At 53.3% G+C, this 14,987-nt stretch overlaps 1 protein-coding gene across 1 annotated transcript in view; it reads right to left on the bottom strand.

The window, feature by feature from the left end:
* Adcy5 (adenylate cyclase 5) overlaps positions 1–14,445 on the bottom strand; it is a 151,817-nt gene extending 137,372 nt beyond the window's left edge. Inside the window, exon 1 of the mRNA XM_021184630.2 lies at positions 12,074–14,445. Within this exon, the coding sequence (XP_021040289.1) occupies positions 12,074–13,210 (1,137 nt within the window). The 5' untranslated portion in view covers positions 13,211–14,445. The remainder of the gene's footprint in view (positions 1–12,073) is intronic.
* Between the last annotated feature and the right edge of the window lie 542 nt (positions 14,446–14,987).

The raw sequence follows: 14,987 nt of genomic DNA, 5'->3' as shown, positions 1-14,987 counted from the left end.
CTAGCATCACTTCTGAGTTTTCTCCCAGTCTCTCCTTAGCAACCACCACCAGGAGCTCTTCAAAGGCGAATGGCAGGATGCAGGCTCAGGAAGATCACAGCTCATTTAGTGCCCATCAGCACAACCCACCACAAAGAAAGAAAAAAATAAAAAAAAAAAAAAAAAAAAAAAAAAGTTCATTCCAACAAAAAAAGTACCTGGGTACAGCCGTGCCTGCTACAGCTTCTGAAGAAGATGGAAGGCCACAGAGGACTCGCCCTGGGTCCAACTGTGAACAGTCCCAGCTTCATGTCCAAACTCTGGATGTGTACAGTGCCTCCTATACCAAAGAACTAGCAGTGTAGCCTGAGCAAGGTCACTCTGCCTCTCTGAGCCTCTACCCCATCCCCCCAAAAAAACCTCCGAGGGGTTATGTGACACCTCTGTCCAGTGGACCCTCACATATGCTAACTTGCAGGACCATCGGATGGGAGGACAGCAGTGTTGCTACAGAGAAAACTGACAGAAGAGAAGAAGTAAGGCAAACTGGCCAGAGCCGCACTCAGCTGGGGCTGTGAACACCCCAGGGCTGCTAGGAGGAGCAGCCACCCATGACATTCTAGTGTCTTGGATTAGCAGTTGAACCATCTGGAATGACTGCGGCCACATCTAGACCACATCTCAACCCTGGGAACACCTTGTCTCACCCTTGGAATTTAATTAAAATGGGCTGGGTGGGCCTTAGTAAGGTGTATTTCCAAAGCTCTCTCTAGAATTCAGACATGGAAGTGGATAGAAAATCCCTGATTTTGACCTTCCCTCACTCTTTGGCTTATATGGCAGAGCTAACTGAACATACAGGAAGACACAGGCACCTGCTAAAGCAATGGTTCTCAACCTGTGGGTCAAGACCCCTTTGGGAGTCAACTATCAGATATCCTGCATATAAGATATTTGCACTATGATTCAAAACAGTAGTAAAAGTACAGTTATGAAGTGGCAATGAAATGGTTTTATGGCTGGGGGTCACCACAACATGAGGAACTGTATTAAAGGGTGGAAGCATCAGGAAGGTTGAGAGCCATTGCTCTAAAGGACCTTGATCTAGGTGTCCCATTATTTGAGGCAAAGACCTCCCTGCCAAGTGCCACATCTCATTCCTTTGGGACACATGTCCCCAGCCATGCCATGCATAGATGTGTGTCTGAGAGTGAGTGCAGCCGTCAGGGCCATCATCAGATGGAGAAAGCTGGGTGGAATTCACTAGATCACCACCTCAGCAGGCAAGGCCACAGCTGGGAGGAGCAGGGTGGTGGGGCGGGGAGAGGCAAGAAGACAGGACAGTACAGACTACTGAGCTAGATACTGGCTCCATCCTGTCACAGCCTGGCCAGCACACCCTCTAATCAGCATGGATTTCTCTCAGCTCCACATTAGATGGAACAAAAACAAAAACAAAAACAAAAAAACTCCTAAGCCAAGGGTTCTCACTTCTTTTTTCAAAAATAAAACTTGTTTTGAGGTAATAGGTTTATTGTCATCTTGTGACAGTAGCTTAATCTGGAGAGAGGTCAGAGACCAACCGGGGAGGATACATAAAGCCAAAGATGTTTAAGCAAATACAAGTCTCCCTAAAAAAAACATTTTAAATTTCACAGCATCCCCCTAGACTTGCCAGCATCGCATCAGTAATGAACAAGCCACCGAGTAGGAGCGAGGAGCCATAGGCAAGCCCAAGGAAGGTTGTACCTTCTGCCACCCAGCTCTGCACCAGATGCATTTCTGTCCCCAGCACACAGCCTCCTGCTCCCTCATGTTCCAACCAAACGGGGTTAAAGTCATGCCGACCCACTGTCTGCTTGGATTTCCCCTAATAAGAGGACCCAGAGATGAGGATCTGAATGGGGAAGGTTTACCTGGGAGTTACCCTAGAGAGCAATAAAAGGGGGTGGAGATTGCAAACCGGAAGGAAGCAAGCAACCAGGAAGAAGAGCAGGAAGAACGCGTCACCACCTTGAGTCACTATAGTGCTTAGCACTCCCAGAGAACTCTGGGAAACTGGAGAACCCACACCCCAAACTAGACTCTTCCACCCCAAGAACAAAGAAAGAAGGTACTCGGATGGTTAGAGCACTTCCGGCCTGCCCTGCCAGTAGGTCCCAAGGTTCAAAGCCCTCAGGTGCAAGGAGCGAGAAGTTGGACAGGCAGATGCCAAAGGCGCATGCCCGAGAGCGTCAGGGACCAGGCCGTCTGCTATACTGCTGCAGGACCTTACAGGACTCTCATGGGCTCCTCATACACAAGTTCTGCAGTGGCTGATGGGGAGAGGGAGAGGGAGGGGGAGATTCTCCCTCTTTGGGTTAATATTAAGATCAAATGAGGCAGGGTCTACAAGAAGGTTCAACAGTTAAAAGTGGTTGTTGCACAAGCTTCATGGCCTGAGCTGGATCCCTGGTACCCAAGGTGAAAGGAGAAAACCTGCTCCCAAAACCTGACCTCTGACCTTTGCCTGGGCGCTCGGGCATGAGCCACTTGGCATGCACCCTCACGCATACAATTAACAATAATGCTAAGTTCTCAAAGGAAAAACCTTGAGACAAGGAAAGAAAAGATTAATGCGGTCATGCAGGCAGACATAGTGGAACAGGTTTATAGTCTCAGGATTTTGGAGGCTGAGACTTAAGTTGATTAGTCCAAGGTTGAGGCCAGCCTGGGCTACCTATTGCATTCAGGGCCAAGATGAACTACAGTGTAAGACAATGTCTCAAAAAACAAATAAACCAAATAATCACACTCACTACGTGGTGCTTTAGCCAGCGCCCTAGGGTGAAGTAGACTCAGTACCTAGTCACTGCTTAGGACCAATCCCTCAGGAGATGCCTTATTTTGGAGATTCGGGACAGGAGAGGAAGAAGTCACATTTAGGGAAATGACGATCTAAAATGACCATTACTACCTCCCCACGGGCAGCAACACATTCAGAGCCTGAAGTGAGAATTCTAGAAACACACCAAGCAGAGCCCAGGTCTTCCACAGCACCTGCTCTCAGCCTAATGCCAGCAGACAAGTCCAAAGAAAAGCTGAAGCCAGATAAAGGAGACATATCACTAGCCTGGTCCGGCCCCGTCATTTTATTTCATATAGGATTTCTGACCCAGATGGAAAATGAGATGTACAGGCAGACAGCCAGTGGAGCCTGGGCAATCTCCTTCTAAGGGAGGCAAGCTGCCAAACACGGGTATCCTTGGTTAGTCTATCCCAGAGGCAGGGGACTGGATGGAGAGCAAGTCCTGAGAGTGCTGTAGTATGTTCTACTGAACACTAGTGTCCCCTGTTCCATATTCCTTGGGGGGGGGGGGACTCATATGGGATCAAAAACATCCGATAAAGGCTTCCTGCAATAGCCCCTGCTTTGCAACTTTTATATACAGTAACGTATTAAAAGCTTTTAAACCTGGGAATTCTGTTCAGCCCAGGAGAGCTGTCCCTCAAGGTCTTAATGGGGATTGGTTCCAGGATCTACCTCAAACACCAAGATCTACAGACGTTCAAGCCCTTATATAAGATAGTGTGAGATTTACATAGAACCCACACACATCCACCCATGCATTAAGCCATCTATGGGTTCCTTGTATCACCTAACGCGATATAAATGCTATGTGACTTTATCTCACTGCTCTGTTTAGGGAACAGTGGCAAGAAAATGAAGTCTGTACATGCTCAGTACAGACTCAAATATTTTCAGTCTGCAGTAGTCAGATGCACAGATGCAGAACCTACAGATGCAAAAGGCTGACTATGTTTCCCAAACGTATTTAACACAGGCTGTATGTGTATCTATGAAACAGTGGTTAAAGGCTCTCTCAGGAATATGCTTAATATGAGACTCTGGACTAAGGGCTGTCCTGGGAGAGCTGGGACCCAGGTGAACCAATCCACCGCCCTTCACCCTAACGCAGTGCCTTGGGTCACAGGAGGCACCACTAACAGATGGCTACCGGAGTGAATGGGGAAGGCTGGGAGGATGGCTTCCCAATCTGTGAAGTGGTATAGTATCAGCAGTGCCAGGCGCGCAGCCCCGTTTCTAAGGCACATGCTTCAAATTGCTGCAGGAGGGTTTTGGAAGCCCTGCTCAGAGTTTAGGATTACAACCCACCAAAATAGGCTTCCAAGCCGAGCGGCTGGCTTCCTTCTGTGGAGGTGTTGGTCTAGCACTTCAGCAAAGCCTAGAGTCGGCGGCGGAGTGCAGACATCCACCCACCCTACCACCCATTCATTCATTTCGTTGGTTCATTCAGAGCCTCACTGAGCACCTACTATGTACGCACATAGTGCTGGTAGACATTAGGCCTGGAGCCCCCAGGACCCCTCTGAAAGTATAGCTTTGCCTGCTGTGAGCCTAGTGACACTGTCCAGTGCCCAGGGAGCCCTCAAAGTTAGAGTGATGTCAGGCTGCCTCAGCCCCAGAGTCGCAGTGTGTAAACCCCCGGAGCAAAAGGGGGTGGGGGCACATTTCATGCTGACACACGAGGCTGGGCTACAGAACAAAGCTCCTTCTGTCTCCTTATGTTTTGTTTGTCTCCCCCTCCTCTGACTATGTCCCTTTGTTCCCAGTAACAACCCTGCCCCCACTCCCAAGCCTTTCCTATCCCCATACAAGTAGCAACAATCTCTCATGCCTTTCCTCAACTCCGACCTCTCCCCTTCAAACCTGATCTCCTAATCCCTTCCTATGCTCTGTCCTTCTCCTTTTCCAGTGTTTTCTACACCCAGAGGCAGACCTAGCCACGCCCCCTTTCTACTGCCCTCTCCCCATCACAATAGCTACAGATTGCTCTGCCCCCAACAGGAAATGGGCTAGAATGATGGGAGAGGACTGAGAAGAGAGCAGCAATTCCAAGCTGGACATCTCTCATGAAGGTTCACTACTAACGTCATCCAATCAGCTTCCAGATCTGCATCCCTGAATCAGCACACACTTAGCAGCCCCTCCCGATGCTGATGCCAGTCAGTGGACATGCAGGATGCTGCTGCTTTCAACGGGGGGCGGGGGGGAGGAGTGTCATGCACTATGATCCGAGAATAGTCTGTGTCTCTTTAAGGATCCATCGTGTCTAAATGGTTGTCCCCCAGGGTGACACTACTGGGAATTTTTGGAGCCTTTGAGATATGAGCCCCTAGAAGGGTTCCTAAGGTCACCACCGGAGGTGTGACTTCTTGGCAGTTTTGTCTGATTTTTCCAGCCATGGTCTCTGTGGCCTCTAACTTAGCCAGTCAGTTGAAGATGGTCTTGAACTTCTGACCCTCCTGCCTCCACATACAAGGCTAAGATATGGGCTGCTTTGCCAGGTTTATATTGCTGTCCTGGGCATTTCACCTCATCCAACTTTCTCTGTCCCTTTTGGTTAAGATGTGACCACTTGGTTCTAGCTACCCAGGTTCCTGCCTCTGCTGCTCATTAAGCAGGAATGCAATGCTCATGAGAGAAGAGCCAATGTAGACACCATGTCCTTGAACCTCCAAAGCCTTAGTAAAGAAACTTTACTTTGTAATAAAAAAGTTTGCTGCCAAGGCTTTTTGTTACAATTGTGAGAAATGAAAGAATATACTGAGAAGAGACGGCTGAGGTGGAATGCAGAGAACCCCAGGGCATAGCTGCACTGCCCTGCACCACTGAGCCATGGAATCCTAGGGTTGGCTGTAACCAGAAAGAGCTCCTCTTGCTCGTTAACACTACCAGGAGAGCTTGGAATAGTAGATCTAAGCTGTTTTAGAAGAAGAAGAAGAAGAAGAAGAAGAAGAAGAAGAAGAAGAAGAAGAAGAGGAAGAGGAAGAGGAAGAGGAAGAGGAAGAGGAAGAGGAGGAGGAGGAGGAGGAGGAGGGGAGGGAGGGGGGGAGGATGGGGAAGGGGAGGGGAAGAGGAAGAAGAAGAAGAAGAGGGAGAAGGGGAGGAGGAGGAGAAATAGTTCAGGTTGAGGGATTTATTGAGTATAGCCCTTGCCTATGTTGCTCAAGGTCCTATATTTGATCCCTAGCACCAAAACAAACAAAAATCCCAACAATTTCTGGCCTCCACCCCAACCCCTTGGTTGTTGTACTTTCTAGCAGCATTTGTGTATCTGCATCTTCCAAAATCTTCTCAGAGGATAATGGTAAGTCTAGGCTAAGGCTCAGTGATGGACTAACCTAGGCAAGCTCTTGCCTCCACAGGGAGCCTAGCAGGCAGCCTCTGGCTCCACTTGTGTGCCCCACTGACAGAGAGCATCTTATTTGGTCAACTGCAAACCCAGTTGCCAAAAAGCCTCCTACCTGGAGTGAAAATATGCCATTATTTTCTACCCTAAAACCTATCCTGGGAAGCAACCAAAACTGAGTTAGCACCTCTTGTAAACTCCAACAAGAAATCTCAGCAGCAACAGCAACAACTTGTCTCATTCATTTCTCCTCTGCGGTACCCTTCACTCTGTTGACTGTCCCCTTAGAATTCAAGGTCTTCAGTCCTCTTACTAAACTAGTCACCTCCCTCTGAATTTTAGAATTAAACACTATACTTGAAAGATTCCAACCTTCCTATGAACTGGATCTCCTATAACAGAACCAAGAGCCCTACCTACCTGCTTTTCCCACAGCTCATGTGAGCTCACTGTCTATTAACTAGAAACCCCCAGATTTTGTTCATAGTGTTATAGAGATCTTTCCCATCTTGCACTTGGACATTACCTTGAGAAGGTTAAAGTAAGTGTGTGTGTATGTGTGCGCCTGTGTATACATGCTTGCATGTGTGTGCTCATGTGTGCATGTGTATATGTATAAAATGTGTGGGTGCATGTGTGTGTATGTGAGCATACTTGCAGGTGTGTGTGCATGCCTGCATTGTGTATGTATAAAACAAGTGTATGTATGTCTGTGTGTATGTATATATAAAACGTTGACTTTCCAGTTTACTGCATTAAGTTTTGTATTTGGGAAAGAAAGTGAACACTAATCTTGCCCTCCACGAACTAGCTATCCCTATCTGATAAGCATGGATGAGAGAAGACTATGCTAGAACATCACTTACTTAACTATACCCAAAGGACTTATGTGAATAAGCATGGTAAAGTTCTCAGAGCAAACTTTCCATTCCCAACACTCCTGGGAAGTAACCAATCCCAAAGTGAGCCTGCCCCAAAATGAAAGAAGTTAGCTGAGGTATTACATAGGCCTTGTGAACAGGAAGTCACCCAGCTAGGAGCTGGCATAACCTAGGGAGACTCCTTCCTGGGGTTCCCTGCCCAACCCCTACTCCCACATTCGGCTGGAATCCTAGTGGCAGTTCCATTCATGTCTCTCACGAAAGGAGGTGGCCTGGCCCAAGCCTGGGCCACAGTCTTATTCTGATGCCAACTGCCAGCTTTGACACAGGGACTCATGGCCAAGGCCTGTCTACACAGGACAACTTGGGTCCCAGCCCTTTTATACAGTGAGGTTGGAGAGGTTGTCTCTCCTCTGTATACACAAACGTGAGCGCCCTGCTCCTCAGCAGAGACATGAGCTCTTACGTGCACATCAACTGAGACTGACTGAGCATTCCCATCAGCTCAGCAGCTGATCATTCTGATCTTCTGCTGAGCTGTCACTAACAGGTTCCTCCCCCGGCCCAGACCACTGATTCCCCCACCCCCCAAGACTTAGCAAAAGACGCCCATCCCCCAATCTAGAAGCCTGCTCAAGCCCTGCCAGGAGCCACGTCCACTCCCCTCTAAGTAATCTGTCCTAGCTGCCTGCAAAAGGAAAACAGAATTGAAAACAGTTAGAAAATATAACTAGCAAATGCAATTAGCCCAGGGGCTAATTGAGGGGGCGACAAACAGACCCTCCTCTGTTCCAGACTTCAAGTCAACCCTGACTCCAGCCTGCAGGCTTCACTTGTGGCCAGGTTGCCCTTGCACAGAAATACTAGTGATGAAGAATTAACTGGTGGAAGACAGTGCTGGGCCTGTAGGGTAAGTGTGTCCCCTTCCATGTGACCCAGCAGCAGAGTACTTTGGGGAGGCCACGATGGCCGATCAGAAGGCCTCTGAGCCATGTTTCAGAGGGAAGAGGAGGCTTCTCAGCCGATATTATAGTCCTGTGGTGCACACAGGATGCAGGAACATGGGGGCAAGGGAGTAGATCACTCAAGCCCAGACCCTAGACTCAAAGATTATAGGAAGAGCGGGTGGACCAGGCATTCCCTGGGGGCTCAGGTCAATAACGATCATTCATCATCATTAGGATAATGAGAAAGGCAAGGGCCCTTGGATGCCAGCCCAAAACAAGCAGGTCAGAGCTGCAAGGATCTCCTTTGAAAGGCTTTCCAGCCACCCCAGCAGCAGTCAGACAGACTGACTGACAGACAAGCAGGCAGGCAGGCAGGCACATACACATACACATACACATACATATGCTTGTCCCTGGGCAGTCATGGGACTCTGTTGCTGGCCTATATCCTCATCCATCCCTGACTTCCTTGAGGCAGCCATTCACACGTGCTCAGTCACAGAACATCACCCACACAGTGCCTTGTGCCATTCTGATAGCTGGAACAACTGGTGACAGTTGTCAGTTCAAACAGGTTCAAAAGGCATGCGAGAAACCACTAAGCTAAGCTTCTCTGGCAGGGACTGGGAGAGAGCAAGGGTGAGGAGATAGAAGTCCCCAGGGATGGGCATCCACTCAGCAAGCTCCCTGAGAAACACACAGGGACAGAATCTTCTCCCCAGAAGCCATGCCAGGCAGGTTTAACGTGGCCACAAAATAAAACACCCCACATTTGAATGGTGCCCCTACTTCCCAAAGAGCTTCCCCATTCATCTTACTTCCTAAGGTATCTCTGGGAGGAAGAAATGGAGTTCAAACGAACACCTCACCTACACAGGTCCCAAGGACATTGTCTCCAAAATATTCTTTGACAGCCAAGCATGGGTAATAGTTGTGGGAGCATGCTTGTTTGTGTGTGAGTGCACACAGAGGTTTTATGTAGCAGAGTGGGATACAGTCAAACAAAAATGAGGTTACCATGGCAACAGGCTCCAGCATCATTGCAGCCTATTAACACAAGTGAGGAATGTGTTTGGCAGATGCTCTAGTGTTATTTATGGTATGGGTGTAGCAGAGGGACCTCTAACAGGCAAAGGAGGAGAGAGAAAAAACAACCTATGGCGCTCCTACTGTACCCCAGTGAGGGGATGAAACCATGACAGCCAGATATGAGCACAGAAGAGGCTGAAGGCCAAAGGAAGAGGCAGAACTAGCTGAAAGGTCAAGGAAAGGGTAGGTGGGCAGATATCCACAGGGGTGCGCGAGTGGATGGAGGAGGGAAGGAGCAGGTGAGGAGAGAGAGAGGAAGGAGCACCCAGTGCCACCAAGAGGGGCCCCTGCACCTCCGATCTTAGTAGTCTTCCAAGTGAAGACTAACATGCTAAGAAACCAAGTACTGCTTCCCTGACCAAGCCGAGGGTGAAGCCCACACATCAAAGGGGCGGGCCGAGGGTGGAGCTCATGCATCAAAGGGGCGGGCCGAGGGTGGAGCCCACGCATCAAAGGGGTGGGGCAAAGCACACACCAGAGCATGCTGAGAGCCCCCGGGCTATAGGAGGGTAGAGGTTAGCCTTGCAGACGTGAAATAATGTTTGCACAGTTTACTGTCAGCCTACTGCATGGCCAAGACACCACAGGGTGGAGAGGCGGGGCGTGGGGGTGGGGAGTGGAGGGAATCAGAGCTCAAACACAGAATAGGTTTACTATGGCCACCTGTCCTGGGTATGTGTCTTCGTTAGGGAAAAGAACTTACCATCTAACCAGTCACCCTCCAACACCTGCTGCTTTAGAGCAATCTGAGGCAGCTGGTCCGTGACTGTTTCCCTGTCATCCAGCACAGTTTTTACTCAAGAAAGACACATTCTGGGTGATGCATAATCTGAATGGTAAAGTCAAGTACAAACAAAAACAAAGGTGCTGTTTTCTCTAAGGCCAAACAGAAAGGATGTTTGTGTTCCCATCTTGGCCCATTCCTACCGAGCTCTGCTAGACTTAGAAGAAAAAAAAAAAGTTAAGTCTAAACCTACTCCAAAACCTACAGCCAATAACGAAGTCTAAAGACCACAGTGGGAAAAGAAGCCTGGTGTGTGGAAGGGTGGAGTAGAAAGGGAGGGGAGAAGGGTTAGCCTTAGGAACCACTAGGGAAAGTCCATCTGGCCAGCAAGATTGCAACAGTCTGTTCATGCTAAGATGAACCTTGGATTGAGCTCCAGCTCCGAAAGTCTATGTTGGGGACTGCTTCCCGTTATTGTCAGACCTCAGGCTCTCAAGTCTGATGCTGTAAATACCTTGAGCTATCCTAGAAACCTCCACTGCACACACACACAAACCAAAGGCTCTTCCTTCCAAAGAATAGCTGTGCCCACCCCCACTGACACAACGCCCATCTGAGACTGAAGTTCCATATTCACAGTAGCTACACTTTCAAACAATGACCATAGCTTAAAAGATTGCTCTCAAGCTCAAAGCTGATCTCTAAACCCCACCCTTTCTGATACCGGGTCAGAAAAAACGAACACGACCACCTATTTGACCTGGTCCACTCACTGGACCCCAACCAAGCTGGAAAGATGTTACTAAATCACTAGTAAGTATCTAGTACAGCTGGGGAAGGGGGTGGAGAGAGAGAGAGAGAGAGAGAGAGAGAGAGAGAGAGAGAGAGAGAGAGAGAGCGCCAGCCCAGAACTCCCAGGAGGTTACACTAGCAAAGTCAATGGGTGGCAGAGAAGAACAGTGTTTCAACTTGCCTCTGGGACCACTGTTAACCAAGCAGAGGGGAGAAAACCCACCATGGCCATGAGAGGAGATCTTCCCAAGAGGTGAGACTCCACACTGAAGATGCTGGGAGTAGAAGGGGCATAGTCAACCCTAATAGAGAAACTTGGGACCCACAGAGGTTCCTCCCAGTCACAGTGCCTCCTGAAGAGCCAGAACCTATATGGCTGTTATTTCCTATGGATGAGGATGTACTAAGATGGCTCAGAAGAGCGCACCCAGAAGGATGCAGAATTCAATGGGATCAAAGTCTGGGAAGAAGGTAGAAATGGAGAGGAGGAGGGAAGCAGTAACAACAGAATTCTGTTAAGAGGGTCTGTGAAAAGAGGCAGATACCAAAGGAGGTAGAGGAGTGTGTGGTGCGCTCCAAAGCCACACTCACCCACTTGCAAGACCCCAGTTGATGCTCCAGCTGGGCAACATACAAACAAACAGGCCCCGTAGGGCTCATAGACTGGGCCAGAGAACAGGGTGTGGATACCAGGGAGACTGTCTCACCCTGGGGTTAAGTCTGAGTCACCAGTTAGAATCATAAGTTTGCTGTCCTTCTGAGTCCTTCGTTTGCCCAACAGGTCCCTGTACGGATATAAAGTTCCTACAGGGCACCATCCAGGAGTGTCCACTGGAAGGGAGTGTGGTGCTCAGCCCAGCCGGAAAGGGGATGGGAATCACACACATCTCAGCAGCTCCCTACCACCTGTGCTAAAGGCAGAGTTGTGGCTTGGGTCACTTTGGAAGAGAAAGCTAACTTAATCAGTCCTGCTTCAAGAGCTCAACAACTCCCAGCAGCCCAGCCTCAGGAGGCAGGGTTACAGCCTCCTCCTTAAGACTGGGCGACAGTCTTCCACAAGGCTGGAACCAGGGACTAGCTAACAAACCCAGAGGAGCTCAGGAGGGGTTGGCTGCTAGAGGGTCCAGCCACTTAGGTTGGGAGTGTTGTTTATACAGGACCAGAAGTTTTGAGAGAAATAGAGACTCTGAACGTTTCTCAAACCCCCCTTTCTTGCTTAAGTTGGCAATTGTGACTAGTTCGAGGAATGTCTTCTACCAGGCCAACAGCATTACAAGCCTTACAAGAGTAGTCTTTAGTAGATAAAGAAGCTAGGCCTGGAAGGCACACGGCGTGGCGTGGCATGGAGCCTTGTCTCTCTGGTTACTTTTGGCCACTTTTAATTGGTATAGACTTCATCCCTTTTCTCTAAAAATCAGGCCGAGGCCTGCCCACCCCTCAATCAAGTGTGGTGTAGTGGGGCCCTACCTGTTTCAGCAGAAACTGGTCCTGGGAGTTGGTGTGCAGAGAGATGGCCAAGTGGAGAGCCGACAGAAGCACCCCGCTGAGCACCGCAGCCCTCATGCGCACAGGCAGCAGGGTGTAGATGGTATAGATGAAGAACACGGTCCACCAGATGCCCTCGGAGGCGCTGCGTGGCTGTGGCAGCAACAGGCCCACTACCTGGACGGCCAGCACCACTGCAATGAGCGCATAGCAGGCCAGGCCCATGTGGTCCTGGTGGAACGCTGCACGGTTGCAGAGCACGGCCATGATAAGGATCACACCTACAGCAGCTGCCAACACGGCCAGGTAGGCTATCTGGAGCGGGGGCCGCGCCGCGTGGAAAGCCAGCATGACCAGGCACACGAGCACCAGCACGGCCATGAGCATGGTGAGACTGCTCTGGTTCAGGCGGAAGAAGTAGCGCTGGTACAGACGCTCCAGTTTGTCCGACGGGAATTTCTTAGAGCGGAATATCTGCAGCAAGGCCAGGCAGCAGGCGCCCAAGGACAGCACCGCGCCGGTCCCAGAGCCTGACGCCACAGAACTGCCTCCATCCTCCGACCCGTCTCCATCCTCGACGGTGCCAGTCCCGGGCTCCAGCTCCTCGGCCGCGCGGCCTTTTCCTCGACGCTCCTCCAGGCCCAGCTCCACCGAGCGGGGGCGCACCTCTGTGCCACCTGCGGCCGCTGCGGCCGCCGCCGAACTGCCGCTGCCGCCCGCAGGGGGCGCCCGGGTGCTGCCCCCTGCAGCCGCGCCCCGTCGCTGCCGCCTGCTGCCGCGACCGCCGTCGTCGCCACCGCGCTCCTGCCAGGCGGACTTAGAGCGGAAGCTGAAGCCGAAGCCCCCAGCCAGAGGGTCATCACCGCTTAGTGGAGGGTCTTCGTCGTCGTCGCCACCGCGCCATCGGCTGGCCAGGCGCTGCTGCTGTTGTGGGGTCACCGCTCCCCCAGATCTCTTGGTGGAGCCGCGGGTAGATCCCCCGGGGGCGTGGGGGTAGCCATTGGCGCGGGAGTCGGCTTCTCCCCAAGCGGCGCGATGTTCCGGGCCTCCCCGGGGCGCCGGCGACGCCGCTGTCTGTGCAGCGTAGCCCGGGGGGCTCACGCTTTTGGAGCCGGACATCCCCCCCTCGGCCTCGTCGTCTTCTTCCTCTTCCCCCGGGGGCCGGGCCGGGGGTCTCCAAGGAGAGGGCGGACGGCCAAGCAGGGGGACCAGGCTAGGGTCACACGTCGAGGGAGGCCCGGGGCCCTGCGCAGCAGCGGGACATCGTGGCACCCCCGTCCTGAGCGGTGGAGGACAACGGGAAGGCTAGCGGGGAGACAGCGCAGCCCCGAGGTGAGAAGTAGCTACGAATTAGAGTCCAGAGTCCCAGGTCCGAGACGGAGTTGGCCTCGAGCGGTGGCAGTGGGGACAGCTCTGACTGCTGCGCCGAGCGCAGAGATGTCCGGACTCCTGGCTCGCGTCGAGCTCGGGCTGGGAGTTGAGGAGCAGGCGGGACGGAGAGGTGTCCTTGCGGGCGGCGCCTCTCCGAAGCTGGCAGTTCCCGGGCGCGGCGCTCGTGGCTTTTGCCTAAGCGGAGCGCAGCGACTCTCCCAGCAAGGTGGCGGCGAGGGCGGCTCGGCAGGGGTCCCGGCACGGAGACGCAGCGGGTGCCCTTTGCTCGCAGCGCACTGGGAGCGACTGGGAGGTGCAGGCTCCTGCCAGCATTATTTTCTTACGAGGGGTGGGGAGGTGGGATGGGGGGTGGAGAGGACGGGGGAGGGGGCGGCGGGCGGAGCAAGAGCTCCGGAGCCCCGGGGAGGAGGGTCCTGGAGCCCGGGGGGGCCGTCGCCCGCATCCCCCACCTCCGGAGGCGCGAGTGGGAGCGTGGCCCCCGCGAAAGGCGAACAGAGCCTCCGGCGTGCCCGCGCAGGGGGCGGGGGCGAGGACCGGCTCCTGCGGTGCGGCCCTTTCCCTCTCTTCTCCCCCTGTCCCCCAGACCCAGCAGGCCGGCCCGTTCCGGCAGGTCCCGAGGGTTGAGTCGCTAGCTCCGCAAGCCCCGGGTTCCTCGCAGCCGGCGGTTGGCCCACCGTAGCCGAGCGCAGAACCACTACGCGGAGGGCGGAATCCGGCGCAGCGCCGCCGCCGTTCTGCCCCAACGCAGGCGGGCTTCTCCCGGGGACCACGGCATCCAGCGATGGAGGGCTGCGGCTCAACAGCAGCCGGCCGATAAGGGCCGGCCGAAGAGCCGCGGCGCCCCGGGGGCGCTCCCGAGGGGCCCGAGGGAGCCCGGCTCCGGGCGCGCCATGCACGCCTCGGGCCCTGCGCCGCTCCGGCCGCTCGCGCCGCTCCTCCCTTCTCGCCCGCTCGCCGCCGCCGCCGCCGCCGCCGGAGCGCCCTCCGCATCCCCTCCTCCCGCCGCCTCCCCGCCCCCCGCGCCGCTCGGGCCTCGGCTCACAGCGGCGTGCGGCCGCCTCCGCCCTCTGCCCTGCCGCCGCCCGAGTCCTGGCCCCGGCGCCCCGCGAACATACTCAAGCCCGGCCCGGGAGCCGCAGGGACCCCCGCTCCCCTTCCTCACCTATATTTTCACTGCGCCCCTCCCTCCCTGGTGCCTGGAGCCGGGTCAACGGGCGGATTCCTCGTCGGACCTGGGTAGTGGGCAATCCACCCCCGATCGGGTCCTGCGACCCCAGTCCTATCTCCCCTCTTTTTATTACCCTTTTCTCCCCCACCCCCATTCAGCCCAACTTCAGCTACGGTGCTGCTCCCCCCTTCTCTGGTCCGGCTCTATTGGCCGCTTCCAGAGCTGTCAGACTCGAGTCCGGCGCTCTTATTGGGCGATTCTGTGGCCCGGCGACGGTGCCAACGGAGGGCGCGCCGGGTGGGGGGCGCCCCGGCCGCTACTGCCGCAGGGAACTGG

The sequence above is a fragment of the Mus caroli genome, chromosome 16 (genome assembly GCF_900094665.2).
Source record: "Mus caroli chromosome 16, CAROLI_EIJ_v1.1, whole genome shotgun sequence".
NCBI lineage: Eukaryota > Metazoa > Chordata > Mammalia > Rodentia > Muridae > Mus > Mus caroli.
Note: the sequence above shows the minus strand (reverse complement) of the source record. Positions and strands in the feature narration are given on the sequence as shown.